The sequence below is a fragment of the Borostomias antarcticus genome (genome assembly GCF_949987555.1).
Source record: "Borostomias antarcticus genome assembly, chromosome: 15".
Lineage (NCBI taxonomy): Eukaryota > Metazoa > Chordata > Actinopteri > Stomiiformes > Stomiidae > Borostomias > Borostomias antarcticus.
Window position 1 is genome coordinate 10,014,822 of NC_140248.1, and position 18,423 is coordinate 10,033,244.

The 18,423-nt window shown below is 51.2% G+C and overlaps 1 protein-coding gene across 1 annotated transcript in view; it reads left to right on the forward strand.

Annotated features, from left to right (window-relative positions):
* uvrag (UV radiation resistance associated gene) overlaps positions 1-18,423 on the forward strand; it is a gene marked incomplete at its 5' end in the record, with an annotated part of 81,298 nt that overhangs the window by 18,137 nt on the left and 44,738 nt on the right. The window contains 5 exons of the mRNA XM_084450558.1: positions 1,760-1,865; positions 6,026-6,152; positions 12,133-12,217; positions 13,974-14,061; positions 14,569-14,629. Of these exons, the coding sequence (XP_084306684.1) occupies positions 1,760-1,865; positions 6,026-6,152; positions 12,133-12,217; positions 13,974-14,061; positions 14,569-14,629 (467 nt within the window). The remainder of the gene's footprint in view (positions 1-1,759; positions 1,866-6,025; positions 6,153-12,132; positions 12,218-13,973; positions 14,062-14,568; positions 14,630-18,423) is intronic.

Consider the following 18,423-nt stretch of genomic DNA (forward strand, 5'->3'; position numbering starts at 1 on the left):
ACCTTGCATCTAAGTGTGAGGTGTTGATGAACAAGATGATGATGATGGAAGGTTGGTCAAACTCAAAGACAGCCAGAGCTTTAGGGTAAAACTTAGTTGAATTAGGAATGTTTTGGAGGAGGAAACCACCAACATTCAGTTCACTTGGCCCTTAGTGACAGTTTCAAAGGCCTAAAAGTGAAGGGCAAAGCTTTACAGAGCGTTTTTGGCACCAACATCCATAGTCTTGAGCCTTGAGAAGACTCCATGTGGTTCTACCAAGTTAACTGATTCCAAGTTGACTGATTCAGCCAAAAGCCAGTTGAACTGTAATCGGAGGCTAAAATACTTTGTGTGTTTTGGCAGGGCTTTTGGCACCTTAACGGACAGAGCACTACACGTTGTGGTTTGTGCGGTAAACTGGCTTAGCATTATCTTCTTAAAGCACTGCTTCAATATGATTATTAAAGGCTTGCCGCATGTATTTGAGTTACTCCTGGAGAGCGTGAGAAGGCGATAATCCCCAGGGTTCACCAGCGGTGACCAATACATAGACGGAAGGAAAGATGGAGGGATTGAGAAAACGGGATAGGGAGAAGTGAGGGACAATCTGCCCCTGATAGAAGTCATATGATGTGGCTTGGATTTTAAGGGGTTCTAGTGGCTGCAATGTGGGAACATGGCAAAAGGGAATCTGCTTACGAGAAAGGGCTAACCACACTGTCCATCGGTGGACCAGACACTAGAGATATTTTCAGCCTGGAGCTGGAGAAAGAGAGAACCATGGCACCACATCCATGCTTATCTCGTATTGAGCATGACGGTAAATTAGACAGCAAGAGGATGATCTCAAGTTACTCTGACAATATTATTACTAATTGCAGCCTTCCCCTCCTGTTTGAGGACCCTCGTGTCTCTTTGGCAGATCCCAACCATGTGGGACGATTGTCTGCGCGTCCCTGGGCCAGGCTATTGTGGAAAGGCCCCACATGGGCTCTGGAGATGGATAGTGACATATTGGCCTATCTAGTTCCCAAAGGTTTGGAAATAAGTCTTCAATGTTTGTGGTTAGAGTGAATTATTTTGGCCTGTTGAGGTTTCTTTAAATGTTCTAGGTTTAATAGGTGCAGGTCCATAGAGCAACGTTGGATCTAAAATTTTGGTTTGATGTTGTATTAGAAAATAATCGCAATTAAAATGCAATGCAGTTATTTGTGGTTTGTGGAATTTGAGAAGTCAATCTGTCCCAAGAGTCTTTAAGAATACATCTTGGAGCATTTTAATCAACCCTTTGTTTTTTTTCCAATGTTCTCAATACCGACTTTGTCCCCTACTTCAAACTAAACTGTCTTTTCAGTTAATTCTGGATACTGGGCACAACAATGCAAATTAATCCCAGTAAATCAGGAAAAGAAAAAATGAGGGAAGCAAACAGACGCCTCAAGCAACACACACACATGCTCTCATAATAACTCACAACCCTTTCCTTCAGCCCTCTAAACAAACCAGACTAACAAATAGCGCTAGGAACATGCAAACAAATGGATGACATTGCACTCTTGGCCCTTTGTTCATCTTTTGTGTGTAGTCTGTTTATTTACTCCACAGTCATAAATCCACCAGGGCTTCTATAATCATCCTCTATTATACGGTTCATGCCTCGTAGATTATCTGAGGTAGACAGCTGTTCCCTCGTTTCCTGTTGTGCTGTTGTGTGGAAACAAACTCGATTAAACTGAGATTTGCTGATGTTTGAAAGGTGTCTCCTCTCCCCCTCCAGGCTCCACACAGCCCAGAGAGCCATCAAGCAGACCCAGGTGACGGTGCAGAAGATCGGGAAGGAGATCGAGGAGAAGCTGAGGACAACTGCTGCCTGCACGGAGCGGGTGAGTGACCATTAACCAGTGCCCTCCCAACACCGGCACTAAGAAACTCACCACTGAGCTCAACCCGTCCACAACTCATCCTCCAAACCGAGCAGATGTTTGTATGAATCTCATCTATGACCTTGAAGATCGGTTGCTTAACACAGACCCAGGACGGTCAGTTTAAACGCTGGGGTGAGGTGTGAGAGAGCTTGTTCCCAGTTTGCCCATTTTCAGCCACACCAGTCCACAAAGATCATCCAGGAATAATACTCTATGGGACTGCACTGTACTAAATACTTAGCAGATTGTATATCTTGTACTACACAGATCCTCGTAAATATGTCATTAGGCCCCTCAGGCAGTTATCATATCTTCTGTTTTGACGGCTTATGAGAACTGAGAACCAGCTACATCCCCACCGCCTGTATCAGGCGGTAGGCTTTTGACAAAAACCCTCTATTTGTGTTTCCATCTTGGCCGTATCCTTGACAAAGATCCAAAGCAAAAGAAAGAAAGCATATTTAACATATTTGGAATTGGCAGCCACACAGCTGTGAAAACGGAGCGGTAATCCCAGCTTTGACTGTTGTGTTTATTGTAAACGTACCCGTCAAAACCCCCCCTTCTCTCCCCTGTTATAAAAGCCCTGAGGCTGTGACACCTTCCTTGTGTTATACTGCAGGTAGACCCTCCAATGCTAAAAGCAGCTTTGTGCACATTGGATTCAACCATCTCTTGAGCCTTCTGCTGTGGTTGTGCGTGCATGCGCGCGCGTGTGTGCGTGCGTGCGCACCCCCACGTCAGCACAGACAGCAGATCTAAGGACCGTGAGCGTGTTTGGGACAGAGGGCCTCTCCATTAGTTCCCTGTTGTTGTTTTCCTCCACGCCTCCGAGACAGCTGTCACCTTCTGTCAGCCTTTGATACCAGAGTGCTGTGTTCATTTCTCCGACCGCCACTGACAAGCGAGCAGCACCAAAGCCCGTGCCACTCACACGGAGGAAGGCCTAGTCTCTCCTCACCCAGACACATCCAGCACAATGTTCCCATTCAAAAAGGCCACGCGGCCTGATATTTCCCCCTCAACGAAACATTCCGAGGCCTTTCAGAGTTCACCTCAGCTAATAAATCATGTAATACATCTCCTTCACTCAGCGCGGCTCTGTGCGGCCACTAGCCAGCCCTCCCTTTAATACCATTGGAGTGAGTTAGGGCTTTAGGAAGAGGGGAGCATTGTGTGCTCTGGTCTTCGGGTCTCCCCTGGCCTGTCTATGAGCTCTCTGTAGTATCTCTCTCTCTCTCTCTCTCTCTCTCTCCCTCTCTCTCCCTCTCCCTCTGTCTCTCTGTCTCTCTCCCTCTCTCTCCCTCTCCCTCTGTCTCTCTCCCTCTGTCTCTCTGTCTCTCTCTCTCTCTCTCCCTCTCTCTCTGTCTCTCTCCCTCTCTCTCTCTCTCTCTTTCTCTTTCTCTGTCTGTCTCTCTGTCTCTCCCTCTCCCTCTCTCTCTCTCCCTCTCCCTCTCCCTCTCCCTCTCCCTCTCCCTCTCCCTCTCCCTCTCCCTCTCCCTCTCCCTCTCCCTCTCCCTCTCTCCCTCTCCCTCTCTCTCTCTCTCTCTCTCTCTCTCTCTCTCTCTCTCTCTCTCCACTGGTTAGTGTGGATCAAAGCGGGCAGAGTTGAGCCTACCAGCCCAGCGCCTGGCCCCTTCACCCTCTCCACCACTGATCTCCAGGGTTACGGCTGGGTCCGGCCCCCGCCTGTTTACTCAGCTGACCAACACTGTCCTTTGATGTCCGCCGTGACTCACAGTGCACACACATACTGTACACACACACACACACACACACACACACACACTCGTACATATTCATTCACACGTAGGTCTACGCTTACATGCGCAGTTGTGCATACATACACACGCGCACATTCACTTAACACACACACACACGCAAACACACCGAGGCCATGCGCGTGGGGCCAGACACGCACAGCGGAGGCCGCGACCTTGCTGTCGACCCCGGGCACTTGGCAGCAGCGCAGGGGTTGGTGCGCGGTTCGTGCCAGAGCGAGTGGTGGTTAACACGCGAGTGCAGCATTCCTGTAGTCCATAAGGGCCCTGCCACTCCGGGGGATGGAGGCTCTATCGGCCTCGGTCTCCCTGTGACTGACACCCCCGCTCTGCTTTCCTACCGGCTTCAGAAGACCTAGATAAGAGCCCTATCAGCGTTTACTCTGATCCAAGCCTGCGATCGCTATCTCTCTCTCTGCGTGTGCGTGCGCGCGTGTGTGTGTGCGCGTGTGTGTGTGTGTGTGTGTGCGCGTGGTACTCCAAGCTGCAGGCAACTGGGAAAATAAAGACTCTGCCTGAATAACGAGGTTAATATTCCCGCTGGTGGACAGCGATGGAGCGAGGGTACCGTAGAGAGAGAGAGAGAGAGAGAGGAGGATGGAGAGAGAGGAGAGAGAGAGAGAGGAGGGAGAGAGAGAGAGAGAGAGAGGAGGGAGAGAGAGAGGAGAGAGAGAGAGAGAGAGAGAGGAGGGAGAGAGAGAGAGAGGAGGGAGAGAGAGAGGAGGGAGAGAGAGAGGAGAGAGAGAGAGATGCTCAGCCTGCTCTGGTCCTCATTAGCCCCTCTGGCGGGGGATCACGATAGTGATCAAAGGAATTACAGAGGGTCTGGGACTGAGGACGAGCTCTCTCTCTCTCTCTCTCTCTCTCTCTCTCTCTCTATCTCTCTCTCTCTCTACCATCACCCTTCTTTCCTCTTGGCCCTCCAAGTATGTGCTCTTCAGTGGTGGTCTGTTCCTCAGTTCCTCGACCCCTCCATCCTTCTCTCATCGAACCCTAGGACTGCTCCGTCCGTCCCTCCTCTGGTCTCAGTGTGCGTTCTGGCGCTGGTCCTCGTTTGGGCCGCGCTCAGCGCTGCAGGCCTCCCGCAGGGCCCGCCAATGGATCCCAGATACTGTAGAGACGTGAGTCCGGATGGCGGTCTGGCCCGTTGAGAGGCGGAGATGTTGACTAACGATCTGCACACGGGCCGACTGCTGCACCCCAGGCCTGGGAGCCCGGGAGCGTGCGGAGAGGGTCGCGGCGCCAGATGCACGCCGGGGGCCACGGGACTCATCCGGTGTTAAGGCCCTCACTGGTTTGCGTGCGTTTCTATCTGTCTGAGTGTGTGTGTGCGGAAGGGAGAGCGCGCGCCCGATAGAGAGGCGCGTGATAGGCTAACACCATTGGGTCAACCCCATCTGACCCCCCTCCCCCCCCCTTCTCGTTTTGCCCCTCTGTGAATGTCAGTGACCCAGCCACCTATTCCCTGCCCCTCTCGTCCCCACACTGCACAGCTGGCAGTCTGCTCCGTGATGCCTTTAATCAGAGCACCACAACACTTCAAAATAAATAATCAAACCACATCGGCTCTGCCCCCACTGCTCAGACAGAGACCATTTGGACACACACGCACACACACACATACACTGCCCAGATGTCTGTAGGGGGTTGATTAGGTGATAGACTGATTTTCATCCTCCTCTTCCTCCTGCTCCTCCTTCTACGACTCCTTTTCCTCCTTCTACCCTTCTCCCCTCCTTCTTCTCCTCCTCAGCTACCATGTCTGTCCCTGGCTGAACCCTGCAGGCCCCCCCCCCCCCCCCCCCCATCCCCGCCCCCTCCTCACGTTCACACGGCCGTCAGCAAAACATGTTGCGTGACACGCGTGGTTTAGAGAAGGGGCAGGCAAATACACGCCACCGGTCACACCTCGCTTAGGCCCTCGTCCCAAACAACATGGATTATTTTATTTGTGTATTTTTAGACGACCTCCCTGTGTTTGTTTTCCTCTAGTATTGACAGTGGGATTCAGGGAGAGGCAGCGTGATGAATCCTTTCGTCACAGGATTGGTCCTAGATTACGAGGCTTGTTCTAAGGGAGCTAACGGGTCTTTGAGGGGGTTTGGGGATAATGAAAAGCACAAGCCGCTGCGGTCGTATCGCAAATGTTGTCCGTATGTCCCATTTCCTTCTTTCACTCACTCTCGACGGTATTCTTTCCGGTTTCTCCCTTTCCCCCTCTCTCTATCTACCTCCGTCCGTCCTTCCTCCCGGCCTCGTTGTCGTCGCCGTCTTTTCTTCTCCTCCCTCTCTCTAACCCCCCCCCCCCCCCCTCTGTCTCTCCCTCCCTGTCTGCAGAAGAAGGAGCAGGAGTGCATGCAGCTGCGTATCGGGGTGCTGCGCAGTGAGCTGGACAGGCAGAGGCGAGCGCTCGGCAGGGAGACGGACGTGCGACAGAAGGCCAGAGCACAGCTGCAGAAGAAAGGTAAAGGGAGAATGTGCGCTCTGCACCTCCGCAGGCCAGATGAGGTGTGCCGCCAAATCACGCTCGGGTCCAAAACGTCGCCCCGCTGTCCGCGCACCTACTTGTGTGTCTGTCTGTGGTCGGCCATATGGGCCAGTCCAGAGTCTCAGGAACCTTGATGTGATTCACTGGAACGTTTCAAAAAAAGGCTTGAGGTCAGTGACAAAGCAAAATATTATGGGAGTGCATCTGCTTCAACTCTCGACTCTTTTTTCATAACTGAACCCCTGAGAGTCGCTGCGCTGCTATAGACCCTAGTCTACTCTGTACTACTCAGTACAGAGACACATGGGGACATACAGACAGCTAGAGTACACATTAAGGTATAGTATGGTACACAACTCGCTTACAGAAAACCTCTCTCTCTCTCTCTCTCTCTCGTATCGTCTGGACAGTCTGAGTCACACCTCGATGACTTTTTCCTCCCGTCGTAGTGACAAACTCAGACAGAGCCATTTCTGTGTCCCGTCAGCCAAGCTGTCCTGGCAGGGCTGCTAAAGGAACTGTTAGCGTTTTACGGTGTCGTTTAGTAAATTATATGGAGTCCATAACTTCAGGCCGTATCATGTCTGAGAGGGCTGGGCTCTGGGCTCTGGGCTGGGGCTTTACTGCCCACTTTACTGCTGCATATCCCCCTAATGTCCACAGGGAAATGAAACTCTGAGCAGAGTTCATGTTTAATACCACTGTGGTAGGCGTTCTCTGACACACACACACACACACACACACACACACACACACACACACAGACACACACACACACACACACACACAGTACATACATGTATCAAGCTATAGGTATAGTACATTCTCTCTCTCTCTGTTTTCATCAAAACGTCCGCTTAGGTGTCTTGCTCTGAGATATTTGGGAACAAGCAGATGGCCCATATAAGGAGAGGATATTGCTTTTACACCCTGCAGGCCTAACTCCATGGCTGGGAAATATACCCCCAAATCGCTCTCACACTTCAAGCTACAATCGAAGCCTTTTCTTAGCAACACTGTCACGCCAGAGAGAACTCAATAGAGGCAAACGGGAACAACAAATGACTAACCGAGAGAAATGTGGACTAACGGGTCTATTCTAGGGAGATGTGGAGCCAGACCAGCGGCTCCTGGGGGGGTTCAAAGCCTTCTCTTCGGACAGAGCAATCCGTCTCCCCTCACGGCACCAGGGTTCTGTCGGCGAGGTCCTCGGCGTGTTTGTCTAACAGCGGGGTGGGCGGCAGGTTGCGTAGTGGAGCGGCCTCTGAGGGATCCGGCCTCTGTGTTTGCCAGGGGGCAGGGCTCCATGCTGAGGCTCTCTGGAACACAGTTAATGATTGACCCACTGCCTTTCAACAGCACAGCATAGGCTTAGGTCAACCCCCCCACCACACGTAGTGACGCGCACGCGCACACACACACACACACACACACACACACACACACACACACACACACACAGAGACACTCTTACACATACATACATATTGTACGCACGCACACACACACACACACACACACACACACACACACACACACACAGACACTTGTACACATACATACATACATACATACTGTACACACACGCACACACACACACACACACACACACGCACACACACACACACACACACACACATTTTCATGCACTTACACATTCATATGCACAACACGTGCGCAGACACACGCATGCATGCACATGCAAACACACACACACACACACACACACACACACACACACACACACACACACACACACACACACACACACACAGACACACACACACCTAGGGGGGGTTCAGGCAGAGGTTGTCCTTGTGTCCCAATCCTGATGAATGGCTCTTAATCCCCTGCTTCTTTAGCTATCACCACCCGGAGCACTTCTTGGAGGAATTCCTGCCTCAGATTCATGTCCTCCACTAAAGGAAGACAGGTGTGTACTTGAAGGGAGAGGCAGGAGAGGTGCATTGTGGTAGATTGATTAGGCGCACCTGAAGTTGGGCTCTCTGGTTCCCACACCAAGAGGCCTGGTTACTAACAGTCCTGATTACATCCCAACTACAAAAGACCAGAGCCCTTGATTTCAGCTATAGTGCATTTGACAAAGTCCAGTGCTGCTACGCTCCCTGATATAATAGCTAATGTACTGTAGCTAAGCGTCCGAGCTTGGTTCACATCATCCCATGGCCGGTACTGTGTGGTCTCCCCCAGGCCTTTCATTAGCCCCAGAAGGACTGGTGTTCTGAGAATACCTTTGTACCCTGCTTTTTAAAAGCAAACTGGATGGTTAACCCAAACATACAGGAACTCCACTGCAGGGTGTGTGTTTGTGCGTCTGTGTGTGTGTCTGTGCGTGTGTCTGTGTGTGTGTGTGTGTGTGTGTGTGTGTGTGTGTGTGTGTGTGTGTGTGTGTGTGAATGTTAGAGGGCTGTGATGAGATGGGGCTCTGGGGTATCTGTGTGTGTTGTGTAATATTGCTCCAGGCATGTGTGGAATGTCAGAGCACTGTGAATTCCCTGCAGGCTCTGTGTGTGTCTGTGTGTGTGTGTTTGTGTGTCTGCACGTGCATGGATGTGTATGTATCTGTGTGTGTGCGTGTGTGTGTGTGTGTGTGTGTGTGTGTGTGTGCGTATGTGTGTGTGTGTGTGCGAGCGCCCGCGCCTCCATGCCACACTTGGGTCACCCCGACAGTGTGAGCATACAGGCCATAGAAACCCACCAGCGTCAGTTATCATCCTGATGACAGGTTAATGACTGTTCAACGCCTGCTGATTTAATATGAGTGGATGTGTGTGTCGGGTGTGTTTCGTGTGTCTATCTTGTGTGTGACGTGTGCCTCTAATAATCCAACAGGAGGCCAAGAAAAGAGAAGACAGTCGTCTTCTTCATGTACACCAGTGGTGTCACTGTTGTTGAACCACTCTCCTCCTCCCTCTGCTGCTTAGCTTTTAAACGCCTTTCTTTCCCCACATCCCTCTGCATAAATGGGCCCTTTGGGGTCACGCTCTTGTCCCAATTTCCTCTCACTTAATTTCCCTCGTTCACCCTCAGCAGAGCACATAAATCAGGGCTGAGAAAAGTCTTTATCGGGGTTATTAACGCTAACCGCCTTCCCTCTCGCCAGCAACGCCGCGACTCGAGGCCTGTAAATGTCACCGGCGGGCTCACTCGAAAGAGCGCGGGGGCCGTCGGGAGTGAAGGCCCCCCTCAGGACGCCTTGGGAGTGCGCAGCGGCAGTCGCAGGCCCCGCTCTGCACCCCCCCGTCACCATTAGGACTTCTCTTCCAAGGCTCCTCAGCCGGCCACCATTTTGAGTGAGAGTGAGAGTGAGAGTGAGAGTGAGAGTGAGAGTGAGGGTGAGAGTGAGGGTGAGAGTGAGAGTGAGGGTGAGGGTGAGGGTGAGGGTGAGAGTGAGAGTGAGGTCGAGAGTGAGAGTGAGGGTGAGGGTGAGAGTGAGGGTGAGGGTGAGGGTGAGGGTGAGAGTGAGAGTGAGGTCGAGAGTGAGAGTGAGGGTGAGGGTGAGAGTGAGGGTGAGGGTGAGGGTGAGAGTGAGTGAGAGTGAGAGTGAGAGTGAGGGTGAGAATGAGAATGAGAATGAGAATGAGAATGAGAATGAGAATGAGAGTGAGAGTGAGAGTGAGAGTGAGTGAGAGTGAGAGTGAGAGTGAGAGTGAGAGTGAGAGTGAGAGTGAGAGTGAGGGTGAGGGTGAGGGTGAGGGTGAGAGTGAGAGTGAGAGTGAGAGTGAGAGTGAGAGTGAGGGTGAGGGTGAGAATGAGAATGAGAATGAGAGTGAGAGTGAGAGTGAGAGTGAGAGTGAGAGTGAGGGTGAGGGTGAGGGTGAGGGTGAGAGTGAGAGTGAGGTCGAGAGTGAGAGTGAGGGTGAGGGTGAGAGTGAGGGTGAGGGTGAGGGTGAGAGTGAGAGTGAGGGTGAAGGGTGACAGGTACCTCCGTCTGACAGCCTGGCTAATGATAGCTATTACTGGGCTTGAGTGGGCTGGCCTGCACAGGGGCTAATGGGAGCACCAGAGAGGCACATCTCAATTTCTTTCTCTCTCTCTTTCTCGAGTTTTGACGAAGACAAGGCCAGTCTGTTCGATCGCTCTGTGGGGCTACACCCGCTTTGTTCTGGGAGAGAGCGTGAGTCCAAGCGTGCAGCTTTTCACCAGGACGGAGGGAGGCTCGCCTCGCACAGCTGTTAAAAGGAAGGAAGGAAGGAGGGAAGGAAGGAAGGAGGGAAGGAAGGAAGGCGGGACGTTGGAGAGCTGTCTGTCCTGTGATGTTTCATGGCTGCTCGTATCGGCGGGGGTCAGGAGGGAGTCACATCCCCCTTCTTATAGACGCACGTTTCCCTTTTATTATGGTTTATAGCTCCTTTCCTCCCCCCCTCCCCGTTCTCCTTCTCTCTCTCCCTCTACCTCTGATTGTCTCAGTGCCACACCTGGTGTTTTACCACCCCGCCCTCCTCCCCTCCATCTTTATTTCATGCTCTCCTGTTAATTTAATATCTCACGCACGTCTAACATCCTCTTGGATGGGAAGGGAGTATTATGTTGTAGGGTGTGTGGGTATTGTTTTCACCCACAACATGGAAGTGGAGTGGGTGGGCGGATACCACAACGCCTGAGGTGTGTGTGTGTGTGTGTGTGTGTGTGTGTGTGTGTGTGTGCATGTGTGCGTGTGTGCGTGCATGCGTGTGTGTTAGGGGGGTCACAACAACACTGGAGAGTGGTGTTGTAATAACATCTCCAAAACTGCGTGACGTAGTCAAACACTTGTGGGGAGGCCCTCACACCCACACACACACACACACACACACACACACGCACACACACACAGGCCCACACACGCACAACACAAACATACACACTCTGCTTTTAAGTAGCGTCAGTATCGTGACTAGTGTAGTCGGCCCACACTTTGATGCTGGTTGGACGTGGGTGCTGGAGGGGTGGACAGATGGAGGGATAGAGGAAGAGGAGTGTTGCATAAAAGTACACCAGCCTGCTCGGGGCCCATGCAGGTGAGGGGGACCTTTTGAACCGTGTTTTCAATTTCATGTCATCACTTAGGACCAGAAAGGCGGCCCTAATCTGTTCTGACGGTATCTTTCCCCGAGTAATCTGATGGAGATTTGTCCCACCCCCAAACTCTCTTTCCTTTTCCTCTCCTCGGCCCTCCACCCGCCCCCCCCCCTCACTGGATGCCTGTCTGGGTAGAATGGCTTTGACGGGTAACATGCTGGAAAGGACTGGGTCATTTGAACCAGCTGGAGCTTCAGCCGAGTGTTAAGAGTGTGTATCAGGCCACTCTGCCTGCACTTAATGTAACATATCTACAGTATATTCTCTCTCTCTATCTCTCTCTCTCTCTCTCTCTCATATACAGTATATACATAATAACCTGCCAACAATGTTGGGACATGATGGGCAGGGCTGTTGAAGACGGTCTGTTGTTTAGATAAAGAACCACATGTCAGAAAAAGCAAAGATGTCAGTGTATACTGTACGGTCTTGTTCCAGATGCAAATGGGGTAACAGAACTGCATTAGATCTGTTCACACTCCCTAAATTGAGGATGATTATATTTATTTGACTTAACATGTATTTCCCAACTGGAGCAAATTCTGCCACGGTTATTTGTGTGAAGCGCGGTGTGTTATGTGGTGTGTGGAGAGGAAATGGTTGTGAATGATCAAAGTAATGTGTGTGATGTTCCCTGTGTTTAATGGGAAGACATCAAACCAAAATCTCAACCTCCCACCTGTCAACATACTGTACAGTAACACCAGAACAGAACACACCTGGAAATTTACCCTCTCTCTCTCTCATCCCTCTCTCTCAACCCTGTCTTTCTCTGTCTGTCTGTCTCTCTCTCTCTCTCTCTCTCTCATCTTTCCAATCTTTCTCATCTCTCTCTCTCTCTCTCTCTGTCATCCCTCTCTCTCTCCGTCCTCAGAGGAAGCGTTCTCTACTCAGCACCAGAGCCTTGATGTGGAGAAGGAGTCATTAAAGGAGCAGCAGAAAGAATGCACTGCCAAAAGGTACTTGTGAACTGCCTTTCATTAACCATATTCATAAATCCATGCCTTAGAGACACACACACACACACACTGTCAATCTCACCCAATCGCCAATGCACCCTCAATCTCCCCCTCGCCTGCCGTCTGCAAGAAATTACCCAGGCCCCCCCACAGAACGGCTGTCGATTGTCCTAAACGCTGCTGGGAGATCGCAGGCCTCCTTGACAAAGGGGGGATGTTGGCGGGGCGCTGGCCGTATGTGCTCCCCAGACGCAGAGAGAGTTAGCAGATTGTGTCCCGGCCCATGTGATGTGTTTGCCTTGGCCCGGTGGGGGGGGGACAGGGGTGGGGGGTCGGGATACAGAGTTTGTTTGTCTGAGGAGTACCTGGCAGCCAAGGGCCTGAGCCAGAGGCACAACTACAACAAGGCTACGCACGCACACACACACACACACACCACACCACAGCCTGCAGAGCTCACGGACACCCCTGCCGACACGTTCGGCTGGAAAATTGTCTCTGACACACGTGCATCTGCCTAACATCTACCTCTCGGAAAATGTCTATTTAAGTTCAGAGGGGCCAGAAAAGTGTTTGTTTGAGCGCAGAGTGAATATAGCCAGCGAGCTAGGTTCTGGGAAATGTGTTTTTTTGTGTGTGTGTTTTGTGTGCGTGCGTGTGCATGTGAGCATGTGTGTGTGTGCGTGCATGTGTGTGTTTTAGTTCCAATGGCGAGGGCTGGAGGTCTAGTCTGCCATCTTTGCTAAGGAGACCAGATAAAATAAAGCCGGTTAGACGGGTATTTGGTAGATTTCTAAGAAGGGTCGGATCAAACGATCGGCCTGGTCTAATCTCTGGATGAAAACCACCTACAGAGCCAGCCGTGGGCGGGGGAGCGCTTTCAGTGGGAAAGGCCCTCCGACCGCAGGGGGAGCAGGATGAGACGCGGTGAAAGACGAGCAGCAGTGGGAAGGCCCTATCGCCGCCAATGATCATTTTGTCCCCAACGCCTTTTCATCTGTGTGCAACGATGGGCTATTATCCACAACACTCCCCGAGAGGCGGTTTAACTGCTGAATGGGACACATTAGGCCTATTGTAGCGAGATACGCTCACAGACACGCACATGCACGCACACACACACACACACACGCATGCACACTTTCTCTGAAGTCAGACCTCTGTAGCTGTCAGAGGTGGTCATGGGAAAGCAAACATTATTCCAGACGTTTCCCCTTCTCACCTAGGCAGGTCAGATATCCCCCCCCCAACCCCCCCCCTGCCAGCTGTGGTAATGGAACAGCCCATGGCTGGACTAAGGGGCCAGGGGTGATCATTTGGGCCTGTCCCGGGGGGGAAAGTGACTGGTAATTTGGCAGTTATGATAATTGAGTTGCTTTTACAATTACTGTGGAGATGATTCAGAGCGGAGCCATTAGCTCTCTCTCATCCACTTTGGGCCAAGACAAACAGAACCCCGCTAGTCGCCTCCTCAGCCTGCCATCAACACGCCATCACCCTCGGCCCGTTCTTACACACACACACCCTCTCTCTGACTCGCTGTCTCCTTCTGTCCTCCATCTCCCTCTCCCTCTCTCTCCCCCAGTCCTCAATATCTCCCCGATGACTCTGACTCTGTGTGTGTGTGTGTGTGTGTGTGTGTGTGTGTGTGTGTGTGTGTGTGTGTGTGTGTGTGTGTGTGTGTGTGTGTGTGTGTGTGTGTGTGTGTGTGTGTGTGTGTGTGTGTGTGTGTGTGTGTGTGCCTTTGTCTCCCTAGAGAGCTGTTCCTCAAGTCAAACGCTCAGCTCACCTTCCGGTGTCGTCAGCTCCTGTCTGAGCTTTCCTATATCTACCCCATCGATGTGGTGAGTGACCCAGATGCACACACACACACACACACACACACACACACACACACACACACACACACACTCACTCACTCACTCAGGACAGACCCAGGACACACACACACTCAGGACAGGACAGCCCGCTGTAGCAGTGAAATATTGGCCCGTACAACGTTTTTCTTGTGAGGTCTTCATAGCGCTACATACAGGCTTAGGTTTCGGAAATGATTTGTGAGCAGACCTCATTCTGTATGAAGGATGGCTTTCCAAATACCGCCTGACCTGCCAGACTGTAATGATGTGCTCATGTTCCGTCGCACGCTGATGACTTGTTATGAACATACTATTCAGTCCCTCGCACCCCCGTTGCCAGCAGCATCGTATCCATTTGTTAAGCTGTTGAATGTCTTAATTAAAAGCAGTCAGATTGCGCTGTCGGGAGGGGAGATGTTAACGTGGTCTCTGTCTGTTCTCTGCTGCCGGCTCTCCTTCCCTAATATGAAAGCCTCTCCTCTCCTCCCACAGGCTAATCAGTCTGATTATGTCATCTGTGGAGTCAAGCTGCCCAACTCTGAGGATTTCCAAGGTAACTCGTCCGACTGGATCTGAAGGTCGTGCGTGTGCACGCGCGCGTGTTCTCAGATACCTGACATCATCTCCTTTGTGTCGACATGGTATTGTGCTTGTTTGCGTCCGTGTGCGTGTACGGTATGTGTGTGTCAGGACAAGCACTACCCTAATGCTCTCGAGCACTATGAGAGTCCTATGAGAGACAGAGCCCAGCCTTCCAGCCCCGGCAGCAGTGTAGGAAACCCAAGAGGAGCAGACAGCTGTGTGTTGAAGGGCTAGATGAAGCACCCCCGGTAATAGAGTTGAAGTCATTACACCGGCAAAGGTTTCACCGCAGTCTTCCCTGAGTGGACGGCGTCTCCACGGCCCCCCCAAAGTGCTCCCCATCATCCAAGAATGTGGGGAAATTGCTTCCTGTGCATTTGAACTCTTGGGGTGGGTGTTTTGCCGCTGCCAGGCTAGTAGGAGCAGATAGGGTGAGTCAGAGAGAGGACAGACTGGGACGGACGAAGACGCCAGAGCACGGAGCGGCTCTTCTGGAATTCACATTCTCTGCTGGTGGCTTTCCAGATCCCCCAGTGTCTCAGGCTCAGATCTGGACAGGAATGCTATGTGTTTTCTACATGTATTTATCATCAGCGTCAGAGTGTGTAGGAAGTTGGCCTTTACGCTAGCGCTTGGTGTATGTGTGTGTGTGTGTGTATTTACACAGGGAGGAATCAGAATGGGATGATTATTCCAGATAATTCCCATTTGGAAAGTGTTATCCATCTCATTTCCTGCATGTCGCACCCGTGTGCGTTCTGGAAAATCAGATCCTGGCCTATGGCGTGGGGGTAATGGGAGCCAGCTTTTGACCCATCCCCATCCCACCGGCCACACACACACACACACACACACACACACACACACCTATACCCCATCCACCCACATGTCCCCCTTCCCCCACTTCACCTGCCAAACTCAGTGTGAACATGCCCCCCCCCCCCCCTCCTCCTCCTCCCCTCCTCCTCCTCCTCCTCCTCCTCCTCCTCCTCACATGACGGCCCCGCCCGTCGGTCTGTGTCTACAGAGTGGCTCAGGGTGGTTCCCAGTGAGGGCTGCTGCCGCCTCTGCCTCCCGGCCCTGCGGGGCCTGAGACGCCGTAGTGAGTAAACCACGCAGCGTGGGGTGTGTGTGGTAGTGGCCGCATAGACAGGGAGATGCCTATAGGGGGCGCCCTAACCCACTCACTCACTACCCCCTCCTCCCCTCCCTCTCGGCCTGCAGGCCAGTGAGCGAGTGTGTGTGTGTGTGTGTGTGAGAGAGAGAGAGAGAGAGAGAGAGGAGGGTCTCTCTATCCACCATCGTGCCTAACCCCCCGCCTTAACGAATGCGGCTTCTCCACATCATCTACTGACCCGGTCTATAGACTGGACGGGGGAGTGTCCCTCTCCAGCACCCCTCCTCGTCATGGAGGATTCACCTCTGACCCCCCTACTGATTTCTGTGGGGCCCGCCCCGGTGAAAGGCCCGTGTTGGGCTGATCAGGTCCGGAAATGTGCAGATGGGGGCCAGAGGAGGGCTGCAGGGTAGGATGTTCTAGATTAGAGGCTGGGGGCCAGGGGCAGTGCAGCCCAGATCCTGATTCTGTCAGAGGGGGGTGGACGGGGGTACAGAAAGAGGCGAAAGAGGGGTCGTAGTGTGGTTAAAGAGTCTTTACCCGTCACGAAAAGGGAAGAGGTATGCTACCCTGCCATATGGAGCTGAGTGTTTTGAAAAGTCGAGGGAGGCCTCATTGTTGCACCCTAAAGCTTCAGTTGTACACTATATGGACAAAAGTATTGGGCCACCCGACACATTACACCTACAGGAGCTTTTATGACATCCATTTTTAAATTCATAGGCACTAATATCGAGTTTGTACCCCCTTTGAAGCTATAACAGCTTCCACTCTTCTGGGAAGGCTTTCTACAAGATTTTGGAGTGTGTCTGTGGGAATCTTTTCCCATTCATCCAGAAGAGCACTTTTGAGGTCAGACACTGATGTTGGATGAGAGGGCCTAGCTCGCAATCTCCGTTCTAGTTCATCCCAAAGGTGTTCGATTGTCAAGTTAATCCACACCAACCTCACCCAACCATGCCTTTATAAACCTTGCTTTGTACACTGGGGCAGTCATGCTGGAACAGAAAAGGGCCTTCCCCAAACGGTTCCCACAAAGTTGGAAGCATAGAATTATCCAAAATGTCTTGGTAAGCTGAAGCATTAACATTTCCCTTCACTGGAACTAAGGGCCTAGGCCAATCCCAGAAAAACAACCCCAGACCATTATCCCTCCTCCACCAAACTGTACAGTTGGCACAATGCAGTCAGGCAGGTAACATTCTCCTGGCATTCACCAAACCCAGACTCGTCCATCAGACTGACAGATAGAGAAGCGTGATTCGTCACTCCACAGAACACGTTTCCACTGCTTCAGAGTCCATTGGCGACGTGCTTTACACCACTCCATCCGACGCTTGGCATTGCGCTTGGTGATGTGAGGCTTGCATGCAGCTGCTCAGCCATGGAAACCCGTGTCATTAAGCTCCCGGTGCACAGTTTTTTGCTGATATTAACACCAGAGGAGGTTTGGAACTCTGCAGTTATTGAGTCAGCAGAGTGTTGGTGATTTTTATGCACTATGCGCCTCAGCACTCGGTGACCCCACTCCACTTTGCAATAATACCACTTATAGTTGATCATGGAATATCTAGGAGGGAAGAAATTTAATGAACTGACTTGTTGCATTGGTGGCATCCTATTACAGTACCACGCTGGGATTCAACGAGCTCTTTAGAACGACCCATTCTTTCACAAATGTTTGTAGAGGCAGAGGGCGTGGCTAAGGCCTTGTTTACACTTAGCCGGAGATCTGGGAAAACGGTGATATTTATCAGCGTTTGTACCTGTCGTTTACACGTAAACGGAGGATTTAACCCACTGAAAACGAATGTTTTAAAAACTCCGGCCAAAGTGGAGATTTAGGAAAACTCATTTTTTTCGTTTGCATGTAAACAGAGGAAGACAAAGATTTACGTCATGTATGCGACAGAAAATGCATTGCGTCAGGTGTGCGACCTTTGTTTACAATGTGTTTGCTCCTCTGACGTGCTCTAATAATCATGGATGCTAAAGCGATGTTCGTTTTATGTTAGTGCAAAGTCTGTTGGTGTGTTTGCATTTGCAAATACAACTGCTTTATTATGATAACGTGTCTTCGTGCTTCTCGTTACACTGCCGCCTACAGGCGTAGAGTGCTCTTGGTGGCGTATTTATGCGGGTGGCGGCATATTTATGCGGGTAACGTGTGCACCATTTTATTTTTTAAAACGGAGAGGGGGAAATATACGTTTATGTAAATACCCCTGTATGTGTAAACGAAGCCTAAGTGCTTGATTTTATACACCTGTGGCAATAGTACTGAATTAAACACCTGAATTAAATGATTAAGAGGTGTGTCCCAATACTTTTGTCCTATATCCTGTTCTAATTGCTGATCTTGAACTGGTTTTGTGTGTTTGTTTCACTGCTGGAACCAGGATGATAAAGTGTAGCCTTTATGTTATGTGCTGCAGTACACTATTAGTCTCATAGGCAATGATTCAGCAAGGCAGTGAGTGAGTGATTGGTCTGTTGTTCCAGAACATTAAGAGAAACCACCATGATGTGGGGATTTGGAGAGCATCAACTCCTCGCCCGGAGCAGTCCTACTACACTTTAGAGCTCACAACAACTTAATGTTCTATCATGAAAGCAGTTCTCTTCAATGAGGCAATTGCTCAGTTTTT